At 41.3% G+C, this 13,044-nt stretch overlaps 1 protein-coding gene across 1 annotated transcript in view; it reads right to left on the bottom strand.

Moving 5' to 3' along the window:
- LOC149300579 (guanine nucleotide-binding protein G(q) subunit alpha) overlaps positions 1-13,044 on the bottom strand; it is a 62,454-nt gene that overhangs the window by 14,974 nt on the left and 34,436 nt on the right. The window contains exon 2 of the mRNA XM_089485201.1: positions 11,648-11,832. Coding sequence (XP_089341327.1) covers positions 11,648-11,832 — 185 coding nt within the window. The remainder of the gene's footprint in view (positions 1-11,647; positions 11,833-13,044) is intronic.

Below are 13,044 nucleotides of genomic sequence, written 5' to 3'. Positions count from 1 at the left end.
GATGGCTAGACGCCTGGGTCAGATCATCTCCAAAACGGCAGCGCTTGTGGGGTGTTTCTGGTCTGCAGTGTTCAGTACATATCAAAAGTGGTCCAAGGAAGGAAGGAAAAGCGTTTCACCGGGGACAAGGTCACGGGTGACCAAACCTCATTGAGGCACATGGAGGGTGAAAGCTGGCCCACGTGGTCAAATCCAGCTAATGTATCTCAATTTGCTGAAAAAGTTAATGCTGGTTCTGATAGAAAGGTGTCAGAACACAATGTATCACAGTTTGTTTGCATATGGGGCTGCGTAGCCGTAGACCAGTCAGGGTGCCTATCTGTCCACTGCTGAAAGCGCCTACAACAGGCACGTGAGCATAAGAACTGGACCACGGAGCAATGGAAGAAGGCGGCTTGGTCTGATGAATCACGTTTTCTTTTACAGCACATGAATGGACGGGCACGTGTGCATTGCTTACCTGGAGAAAACATGGCACCAGGATGCATCCATGGGAGGTACGACCTTGCAACTTACAGGACTTAAAGGATCTGCTGCTAACATCTTGGTGCCAGATACAACAGCACACCTTCAGAGGTCTAGTGGAGTCCATGCCTCGATGGGTTAGGGCTGTTTTGTTAGCAAAAGGGGGACCTACACAATATTAGGCAAGTGATCATAATGTTATGGTGGATTTGGTTGTATATGTATGTAGATATACATACAACACATACATACAGGCACACACAAATAACCTACCTATCATCTTCCCTCATAGGACACATTAGCCTCACTCAGAAAAATGCATATTAATTTGCGAGTACTTTAATGCAGGTCTGAACAAACCCCGGACGACTAGAATCCACTTCCTGGCGCCCAGACTTTTGCAGGGCAGCCATTATGAATCCGGTGTAGCGGGTGCCGTGAGGTATGCTATCTTACCCCACTGGGTGCCTCGCATCACTCGCTTCTCCATGCACCGACAGGAAAGCATAGTATTTCTGATTTGCAATGGTAGAAGTTAAGCAGGGCGTGGAAGGTGACAAGGGGAGTAGTGTATGTGAGTGTGTGTGCGTATACTGTAGTGCATGAGTCAGTGTGCATATGTATACTGTAGTGCAGGAGTCTGTGCATGTACATGTGCGTATATAGCACCAGAGTCAGTATGTCTACCATATTTTAGTGTCAGATTCAGCGTGTACGTGTCCACAGTATTAGAGTGCGTATTTTTATATATGTATAAAGCTAGCCAGTGTGTTTGTGCACATGTGTATATGAGTATGGTGCTAGTGCGTATGGTGTTATTACAGTATGACATTAGCATGAGTATGTCAGCAAATAGTGTTAGCGTGTGTGTATTAGTGTAAGGTGTTAGCATGTGTCTACATGAGCGTAGAATGTTTGCGTGTGTGTTACTGAGTTTAAGATTATAGCTTGCATCTGTTACTGTATATTAGTGTATAGCAAGGCTCGACAAGCCAGGTTGGGTTATACATTGCCCCCTGCTAATATTGGCACCCTTGGTAAATATGGAGGGCTGTGAAAATGTGTCTATTGCTTAACCCTTCGAGCGTTTCTTCAAAAATTACTTACAAATATTCTACCCTCATGGATATCAAACAATTGCAAACACAACATGGGTTTATAAAAAAAAGTTAAATTTACACTCACTGGCCACTTTATTAGGTATGCCTTGCTAGTACTGGGTTGCATCCCCTTTTGCCTTCATTCTTCATGTTATACTTTCTACAAGGTGCTGGAAACATTCCTCAGATCTTGCGCCATATGGACATGATGGCATCACGTAGTTGCTGCAGATTTGTCGGCTACATATCCATGATGCGAATCTCCCATTCCACCACATCCCAAAGGTGCTCTATTGGATCGAGATCTGGTGACTGTGGAGGCCACTGGAGTACAGTGAACTCTGTCATGTTCACAAAACCAGTTTGAGCTGATGTAAGCTTTGTGACATGATGCATTATCCTGCTGGAAGTACCCATCAGAAGATGGGTACACTGGTCATAAAGGGACGGACATGGTCACCAACAATACTCAGGTATGCTGTCGCGTTTAAACAATGCTCAATTGGTGCTATGGGGTCCAGTGTGCCAAGAAAATGTCCCCCACACCATCACACCACCAGCACCAGCCTGAACCGTTGACACAAGGCAGGATGGATCCACGCTTTCATGTTGTTTACGTCAAAGACCCTGCCATCTGAATGTCGCAGCTGGACTAGAGACTCATCAGACCAGGCAACGTTCTTCTAGTCTTCCATTGTCTAATTTTGGCGAGCCTGTGCAAATTGTAGCCTCAATTTCCTGTTCTTGGCTGGCAGGGGTGGCACCCAGAGCAGTCTTCTCCTGCTGTAACCCATCTGCTTAAAGGTTCGATGTGTTGTGCATTCAGAAATGGTATTTTGCATACCTTGGTTGTACCGAGTGGTTATTTGAGTTACTGTTGCCTGTCATCTTGAACCAGTCTGCCCATTCTCCTCTGAGCTCGGACATCAAAAAGGCATTTTCGTCCACACAACTGCCGCTCACTGGATATTTTCTTTTTCGGACCACTCTCTGTAAACCCTTGAGATGGTTGTACGTGAAAATCCCAGTAGATCAGCAGTTTCTGAAATACTCAGACCAGCCCGCCTGGCACCAACAACAATGCCACGTTCAAAGTCCCCTTTCTTCCCCATTCTGACGCTTGGCTTGAACTTAAGCAAGTTGTCTTGACCACATCCACATGCCTAAATGCATTGAGTTGCTGCCATGTGATTGGCTAATTAGCTATTTGTGTTAACCAGCAATTGAACAGGTGTACCTAATAAAGTGGCCAGTGAGTATGTATGACTCAATTATTTGGCACCTTTTTAATCAATACTTTGTGCTGCCTCCCTTTGCCAAGATTACAGCTCAGAGTCTGCTCCCATAATGCCTAATAAGGTCAGAGAATACATTGTAAGGGATCTGAGACAATTCCTACATACATAATCTCTCTAGGTCCTTCAAATTTAGAGGCTGACACTAGTGGAATCTCTTATTCGGTTCATCCTACATGTTTTCTATGGGTTCAAGTTACAGGACTGATGGCAATGGTAGGAACTTGAATTGTGGTCAGTAAACCATTTTTTGTGTGGATTTTGATGTATGTTTTAGATCATTGTCCTGCTGGAAGACCCAACCATGGCCCATTTTATGCTTTCTGGCAGAGGCAGTCAGGTGTTCAATCAATATGTATTGATGTTTGATAATGTAATGTACCCCAAAAAACAAAATATCCAGGTCCTCTGGCAGAAAAACAGCCCAAGGCATAAGCATATTTAGCTGCGAGTATGATGTACTTTTTTATATGGCTAACTCTCTGTGTGCGCCAAAACCCCCTCTGGTGTTTATTGCCAAAAACCTCTATTTTGGTTTAATCTGACCATGGAACTGGATTTGAAGTTCTGGTAGTGTCTGGGAAACTCAAGACAAGTTGAGTTTGTTTTTGGAAACCCTGTTTTTTTTTCTTTCTTGAAACCCTTCCAAGCAGCTTGTGGTGATATAGGCAACATCGAATTGTGGTCAAAGTATCCAAAACGATAAGGCGCAACTAAGTTCAGCAATTCTCCAGCTGTGATCCTTGGAGATTTCTTGGCTTCTCAAGCCATCCTCTTCGCAGTGCATTGAGACGATAGACACACCTCCTCTTCCAGGTCGATTCACAACATTTTCAGTTAACTGGAACTTAATCACTGTCCCGATGGTGAAAATTGGCATTTTCAATGCTTTTGCCATTTTCTTACAGCCACTTCCTATTATGTGAAGCTCAACAACCTTTTGCTACTCATCACAACTATATTCCTTGGCCTTCAAAATTTTAAATATAAATTTTCTCATATGTATTCACAGGGGTGCCAATAATTGTGTGACATTCCTAACTTTTTTGGCTGGCTCTTCCAAGTTTGCCAACCACTGCTTTAATATGCATTCTTCAAAATTGAAAAAAAATAAATCACGTTCCCGAGGTTTAAGCTGCCCTCTTCATCCGCGGTTCGACCATTTTGTATACCAATTAGCTTGAAGCAGCCAATCAGTGGCAGGAAATTGAAATCAATATGAACATTCTATGAGCTGGCGCTGGAGCGGACTGGCAGTAAATATATCACGTGCAAGACGCGTAGCAACTTTACAGGGAGGGGAGAGCAGAAGATTTGGATAGAGAATTGGTTATACAGATGACGTGCCATAAACTGACAATAGTTGAACTCAAACACCACACAAAGGGGGAAATGGATCCTTTATGAAGTCCTTTATTGTCAGGCACAAGCATAAACAGATCTGGATGTCCTGGAAATGGCTCTCTTAGGTCAAAGAATATTCTTTGGATAGTTACTAGAAGCTCAGTAAACTGTAGCAAGGTAACTCTACTGTGAGTGGGTGGGCCATGAAACTATAAACTATTTGCTTTGAATAATATATTATATATATATATATAAATAAAATATATATTACTAAGTAAGAATGGCAAAAAACAGAGAAAGGAATAAACTTGGCATGCCATAAACCGAAAAGGAAAGAAAACAAAATCTAGTAGCTGTAATTTGTTAAACACATTAAAAGATACTAAAATACTATGTATAACAGGCACAGCTTTAAAAGTTATATACACATACAATATGTACATATCATCAGGACCAAACTGGGGATTTCTGAGCTTAAACCTCAGGAAACTAATTTTTATCTTTTCATTTTCATGAGGTAGCCAACGGCTACCTGATGACATAAGTACCGCCAACAGCTGGACATGCTAACATCTTTGCAACTTTTGGGATTGTAAAACTTTCCCAGAAATATCTCCTGACACTTTCAATGGTCACTGATTTGTGCTTAGAAGCATGCCTTGTGGCAAAGCTTTATAGAGACAATTTTATATGACCTTGTTATCAATTCCTAAACATTTATGCAAGTAGGGCACGCAGAATTAAAAATATTTACGTACATAATATTTTTATGCTGTTTCTAAACAAACTGCAGCCTTTAGGGGTGTAGAGCACCAATAGATTCAGCAAACACATTAAGTGCTTATTAGAGAGGGATATCAAACTGAGCAAGAAGGGGAACTGCGAGATCTGGGTCTCAATGAGGGGCTTATCCTCCTAAAGAGGGAAACTTGGGAGGCATATGCATACCTGGGAACTCTCCAGGTTTGCCCAGATATTGTCGGGTGAAGCACCTCTTCTCATGTTCAAGACCCAAATCCTCCCTTTCAATGGGGGACCTTCCCGCCGACGTCAGTGGGGACCTTCCCGCCGACGTCAGTGGGCAGTCCTGGCCGCATCCTGCAAGGGAAGGCTCCGGGTAGCTGGAGCTCAGAAGTTCCCAGGTATGGGCATATGTAATCACCTAAAATAATCCTGAATTGTTCAAGAAATGCTTAACTGCCATGTGACAAAAGTATGGACGTATAGGCTGTTGCAATAGAAACGGGAAAGGCTGCTCAAAACGACGAAATATCTGCAAAGTTTACAAAAGTGACTCCAGTTAGTTTTTTTCACAAGCAGAAAAACATTATTTATGTGGTCACATACATGCAAATAAAACTAGGCACCAGTAGGAAGCCAAATTATAGCATGTATTTTTTACTACAGCCTTATTTTCTGTGATGTACTCTACTTATTACATATTTAGAAAACAAATAAAATTCCACACTCATCAGGCGGATGATAATCTGCGCAAAGAAAACTGGAGGACCAGTCCTGAGAATCTTGTAAAACTACAGCAAGAGACAGACCCATTTGATTCTACAATTGTAGATTGCATGCACTGGCGCGTTAACAATACCTACTAGAAAAAACAACAACCCTGAATTTTACGACAAGCGCATGATGCATATATTTTTATATAGAACACCAGTTTCTCCGGTAATGAGTTTTAGCGGTTGTCGCAGAAGGTGTGTGGGATCGATGGTGTGACAGGTTTCCTACGCGACAAGTGTTTGTGGGGGATGACCAAAGCAACTATACAATACTAGTAGCAAATGATTTATGGAAGGGAAAACACATTTGCATAAAAATGTGGCATAACATTCCAGAAATCTTTTATTAAAATCTCTTAGGTTTTTCTCCTCTAATACAAAGAAATTCACTGCTTAAAAGGAAAATACTTCTCGCTTTGAGCATAAAATACAGCTGCGTACATTGTAATATAGGTAAACATTGACAAAAAAATCTGTATTTATCTCATTTTGTTCCAGTAAACTTCCTTTATCAGCAGACGTGGAGGCTGCTGCTGTTGCCAGTCATGTGATATTTAGGGTGAGTTTCTCGGCTCAGACACTACACTGAGCTGATTCTTTATGGCAATATAATTAAGTCAGTTCCTCCATAGTCTTTTATTACTGTATTTGCTTGGATATAAGACAAGGTTTTTTCCCACAGCAAATGCTCGGAAAAATACCCCTCGTCGTATTCAACTAGGAGGTCTGACTATAAGACTAAGATACAGATCCCTTGCGTCATGTAGGCGTGCATCACAGATGTTCACCGGCTGGCGGATAGGATGATCCCCCGCAGTGCTACAGGGGACCTCCTCTCTGGCAGCCGGTGAACATCTGCGTGATGCGCGCAGACAACCTCTGCGGTTTCCCAACACTTCCATGATGGAGCGCCGGTGTGACATGACCTTCCGGTGTCATAGAAGCCCCAGCGGAAGTGCTCGGTAGCATCAGAGGTTGTCTATGTGCACCTCGCAGATGTTCACCGGCTGCCCTTACCAGACACCAGGGAGTCTACAGCACAAGGGAACAAGGTCTGGGGATGCATTGATAAGTGTGTGTGTGTGTGTGTGGGGGGGTTATAAGGTATATCTGGGGGCAGATTGACAAATAAAAACCAATGCATTTTTCTCAATCATAGTTTTTATAAAATATGAACAAATAGTTTACATGTGAATGTTTACTTGTATAACTTTTTTCCTATAAGGTAGTCTTATATCCAGGCTTTTTCCCAAAATTAATATTCAAATTGGGGGGGGGGGGGGTCACCTTATAATTGAGCAAATGCAGTAGCCTGGCTGGGTGATTAAGACTTAGCGGTCCTATGGAAATTTCAGGAGGTATAATTTTAGCTTATACCTATAAACCATCAACTATACTTTCATTTTTTTTTTTTACTTAAATATATTACACAGATTAAAGTAGTAATGAAATTTTGGTTGAGCAAGGGAGCTCTGTACAAATGCATACACAAATTAACCCAGTTTCCTAATACCTTTCCCGGTGGGCCTGAAACACTGCAGTCTCTCAAACACTATGTAACCGTCAGCAGCATGCGCAGAATTAAACATGCAGGTGGAATGTAAGCATCTTGACATAGCTTCAGAAATTTGCTCATCTTTTTTGTTGATTGTGGGTTGTTCCTGTTGCATGCAGGACTTTACTTATCCCAGTCTCCTAGTCTACAGTTCAAGGCAATAAGAAATTGGAAAACCACGGGGTCTTGTCAAGGGAGCAGAACATATGTCACAAACACTTGGTGTGGTTAAATTACGGTTCTTGCAATATCTTTTTAGTATACATTTGTTTCAGAGATATGATTTGAATAATCATTCAAATAATTAGCATATTAGCAACAGCAGGAATAAAAAATGCAATCTTTTCTTTCCCGTCTACAAAGTTTGGCTGATAAAAAGCAGCTCTCTCCTGCCAGTGTATGGGACGAAGGTCAATGACAGGCTGAAACATGACACAATGGGAAATTCAGGAGGAAAGCAGACAAGACAGAGCCTTTCCCACAATCACTCAAGGGACTAGTGACCTAGTTCAAGTGCTCTGCTAATATATTGTACATTTGATGGCTCCTGTTCCTCCTGGAAAATGCTTCAGCTGCTCTGTGCTATCAGCCACTCCTCTGTACCAAGTGATGAGAATGGGGCAGTCTGATTATATCAATTAGTCATTATAGTAATCTGGATCTGGGAGACTAAAAGGAGTCTGGTGACTTTTAAATTGACCCCAGTATATCAAACATTTTCCCCAATCAGAAAGTATTGTATGTATAATATTTCAGTTGGAGGGGAGCCAGTGAGGAATGTAGTCAATGTAGTCGTAAGAGGGAGTGGTGCATACAGAACATACAGTAACTGCAAACACAACACAGTCTGAAGCCGAGAAGCTTGGTCTTGCTACGGAATAGGAACCTCGCTGCAAGTTAGCATATGTGGTCTGTCTCGCCTACGCATATTAAAAGTGTATAGGAATCAAGGATTACCGGCAATACACTTAATAGACTATGTAAGGGTGAGGATGGAACCAGCAGTCAACCTTGAAAATGGCATGGGGTATGCAATACCACCACTTATCCTTTGTACAACAAAAAGGACACTTAAAAGGCATATATTTTTGTTTTAAAATAGCTTGGCATCTTCTCCTACACCGAGATCACTCACAGGCAGTTAATTTATTGATTTATACAGCAGCAGCATCATCTTCTACCTAATTTACAGAACAAGTGTGATTAACGAGAACAAACAAAAAGGTATTTGAAGGGTGACCAACAACTGCATTAAAACAAAATGTCTGATGCTACAGACATTAGAACTATGTTGGGGTCCTGTTGCTGCAATACAATCTCAAGGTAAAAGGCAGAGTCTCATGAACATTTTAATATCGTTTACCAAAAAAGTAAACTATTGTCAACTGTTTATTAAAAGTAAAAAACAAAAAAATCTCTTTATGATAGTGTAGGCATCCTCTGACAGACTTAGTGTTTTGAAAAAACAAATTGACAAGGCTTGGCTTTGCCACAAGGCATGCCTCTAAGCACAAGGCTTGGCTTCAGCTTATTGTTCTCAATTGACGATAACCTGTGGATGGTCAGACTTTCTTTATTAGTGGATGACACCACAGCCAGTCTACAAATCATGGCTTCCTTAGTTCACAAACAAACACACTCCTTAATAACAGGGGTTACTACACAACTCGTTGGTTAATCAATTTATTATAGCCTGAACCCTTTTGTTTTTGCTACAGTTGAGTCACGGATGCCTCAAGCAAAGTATGTTCCTCATTTGCTTTCCTGATATTTTGGCTTGTCAGGATAATATTAAAAGCAGCAATTTTTTTTCTACATTTTCTTGTATTTTTATTTTTTCATTCCCCCTTAAGTGGATTTTGTATTTTTTTTCTATACATTTTATATTTATACAAAATTATCAAATAAATAAAGTATTTAGTTAGATCAACAGGAATTTCCTACTACATCATTGTACATCTGGTAAAAAAAGCTATACCATGGATACACTTTCCATCATGGACCAGAGGCACAGTTCAACATATGTTCATAATATGTAAAAATATCTGTGACCTTGAGAGTGTCATATCGGCCAAATGATGTGCACACACACTAATTTGGGTATGAGTTTATAGCTCTTGGTATATGGCACCAAACAATACCTCAATACTTGTTCAGCATCATCCCCTACATACAGTGATAACACCCATGCACAGTTTTGTTGCTTTGTTTGTGGGCTAAAATGCAACGTTAAGGATAGTGTGCATTTTTCAATTTGGAACTTTGATGTATGGCCATCCGGTCCCCATGTCCTACTTGGGACATCTTTAATGCCTTCCAGTTCAATTTACCCACATGAAATCATATTTATATATATAAAACTAGACAACCAAGTGTATTTCAAATGGTGGTATTTTTAACACTTTCAATGACAGGACTTAAGTAAAACCATCCAGTTTAAATAATCACTCTTTTACTTTGTTCTGGGTGCCGCCATCTTGTGAGAGGCAGCACACTGGTGTTTGTGATCGCTCATAACCATGCCATCTCCATGGAAAATTCAGTGATATTAAACGTGGCACTGCCATAGGATGCCACATGTCAGTTCATAAATTTTATGCCCTGCTGGATCCACTCATGTCCATTCCATGTCCATATTCTTGGGAAGTGGTATCATCTAGGATTAACAGCTGAGCCACAAAGCACTAAACCACGCGCATGCAAAAGAGCAGGGCTGGCAAGTGCTAAACGGCATAAAAATCACCTGTACTCTGTAGCATTACTCACTACAGAGTTCCAAACTGCCTCTGGAATAAATAACATTCATAATACGGGCTTCCATGGCCAAGAAGCTGCACACAAGCCAAAGCTCACTATGCACAATGTCAAGCATTGGCTGCCTTGCTGTAAAGCAAACCGCCACTGGACTCCGGAACAGTGGAAATGTGTTCCATATAGTGAAACATGATTCATCACTGAAGAGAAGTCTGATGAATGTTCTCTGGGCATTCCCTAGATTCAAGGAGGGATAATGGTCTGGTAATGCTAGCCAGGCCTTCTTGTCCAACATCAGTGCCCAACATCAAAAATGCTCTACTGGCTAAATAGGCACAAACTTCCACAGAGACACGCCAGAGGGGAGGGTCAACTCCATATTAAAGACCATGGTTTCGGAATGGGATGTCCAACAAGCTCATAAAAAGGTATGATGGCCAGGTATCCACATATGTTTAAGAGTGTACTTCTTCTGGATACTGCCCAGTTCCCTCTAAAAATTTATGTATAGCATACATGTGTCTACAGTGTACTTTTATGGCCACATGTTTTAAAACCTGAAGATTAAGTGGTGGTCCAATTTCATAAATTTCTGAAACACTTATGAGCCCGGAAAAGGTCAATTATTTTCTAACTAGGATGGAACTGATGCCATCTCAGATCTAGTGCTAGCTGCTCCCAATAATGTAATATTTTATACATATGTATAAGATACCATTGCACATTTATAAATGGCTAACTAGCAGAATCCTCTGTTTCACTGAAACTGAACTACACTCAATTCCTTTGTACATAATTTCGCTCTCATTCTTTTATAGAAAGGAGCTGGTAATCATGCTAAAAGTCTCTCCAATACTCATCATATATACCAGAAACAAGTGAACTCCTTGGTGTCTTGGTTTATCACACAAGCAGGAAATTGGTAGCTTTGTTGTCAGGTCTGTCACCATAAAGATAAACAATACTTCCTCCTAATCAAGAACACATTTTTTGCAAAAAATAATAAAGCAAACAGTGGGGTTTGAGGCTATAATTTTTTATTGGAATCATAAGATTTTTGTACTGTTGTGCATACCGTTAAACAACCTGTACAACTTATTCATGTTTTGGTAATAAGCAGATGTATCTGACCCATTAGCTAATATAAAGTGGCCCAATGACTAAGTCACCCTAAGTAATCTCATAGACATGGGAACTTCATTCCAAATATGAAACAGTCCAAGCAGCAAACAAAGGCATTGTTTCAATCTAACCCTCACAGCACAAGTACATAAACTATATTACTTATGGTTGTGTTAATCCTGCCTTGCTGGAAGCCTGCTGACCTTTACTGGTCAATACTCACCGAAAATTAGCTGCACTCTTTAATTATTGGGAAGGGCCCATTCTTCCCTCCACATAGGTTAAATATTTTTTCTACTACATAGTGTAAAACAAACATAGTTAACACGATGTAATTTGTTCACTTTGCACAATGGCCAGGACAGGAATGTGCCAACAAAATGGGGACACAAGGCATCTATACACAACTACTAAATGAAAAAGTAAATGGGTCAGACACTAATAAGCACACATTGTCGCACTGTGCTTGTGTTTAATGTGCTCCTGCACACAGCTTACCTTGTTGTGTTCATACTTGTATGGGATTTTAAGGGTTTCCATGGCACGGATCATAGCCTGCATTGCTGTGAATATATTTTGATAAACAAGTTTGGTGAAACCCCTCTTATCTTCATCAGAGTAGCCAGATCCATGAATAATTCGCATTTGCTTGATAAACGTGCTTTTGCCACTTTCTCCTGTGCCTGGAAATAGAACAAAAGAAATTGTGTTTTAGAATATTTACAGAGCAAAAATTTTGAATAAATTAGGCAAATGTTGAAGGACCTAATTATGTTCTATGCAATATAGTAGTTGTACTCTAGGAAATACTAGCATAGAAATTTTAGGATCCCTCCATAACCAAACTAAAACCTAGAAAGGGCACGAGAATGTGGCTACCTATCCCCTGGGGTTTGTCTAACTATGCCCAAAACACAGTATGAGCTAAAGCATTTGATCAGTACTTTGGTGGTCAAAAGGGGAGATCTATTTAGGGCACATGTGACTCGAAAGGAAAGGAAGGAAAAAAAAAAAGTCATGAACACCTTTTAAAAACCATTGCTTCCAGCAGAACTAGGAATGATGATGAGCCCACAAAATTCCAACATGGGCAATATCCAGCAAGGAGTTATTTGTAGTACTTATTAGGCCTGGACTGGACACCTGGAAGCCTTGAAAATGCCTAGTGAGCCTGGCAAAACCAGCCCATACATTAGTCCAGGCTGCACTTTCCCACCCCAAGCATGGGTGGATCCAGGGGGCAACATGACAATTGCTCCCCCTTCAAGAAAGCCAACAGCAAGCTTCACAAGTAGGGCTAAAGTAGTGCTGGACTTCCCTCTTTATACCCCTTATTTCAAGACGGCAGAGTAATGTCGCATTGCATGACCCTGCTGGAGTAGCACAGCAGGAAGCTGCATGGAAGGCAAGATGAAGATGAGGTAAGTGAGTCGCATGTGTGTCTAGATGTGTGTGTGTGTGTGTGTGTGTCTAGATGTGTGTGTGTGCACGTGTGTCTAGATGTGTGTGTGTGCACATGTGTTTCTGGCTGGGTGTGGGCGTGGTTTTGGTGGGTGTGACAGGGCCAGGCTAGCTGGCTCATATGTCATATGAAGTTTAGCCGGGTCACGGAGCACTTTTGTGTCCGGTTCTGTATACTGTGACCTGGTAATATATTATATTGTGTTTATTGTGTAACCGGCCCAGAGACTGATGTGGATTCAGCCCCAGCCTTCAAAGAGACGATCCTATAATCTGGCTGGGGCTCTTAATCAGCCAACACAGCCCTGTCTGCCCAGACGGCACCCGCACTACAGGGGGGATAACACAGGTGGGGGAACCCATTGTATTCTGTAATCCCCTCACCTGATACATCCCCTGTATACTGATGGGATTTGTGATGGGATGTGGCTGAT

Source organism: Sceloporus occidentalis, unplaced genomic scaffold, assembly GCF_023333645.1.
Source record: "Sceloporus occidentalis isolate IW3139 unplaced genomic scaffold, rSceOcc1.0.p SCAF_24, whole genome shotgun sequence".
NCBI lineage: Eukaryota > Metazoa > Chordata > Lepidosauria > Squamata > Phrynosomatidae > Sceloporus > Sceloporus occidentalis.
The sequence above is the reverse complement of the archived record's forward strand: the minus strand, read 5'-3'. Positions and strand labels throughout refer to the sequence as shown.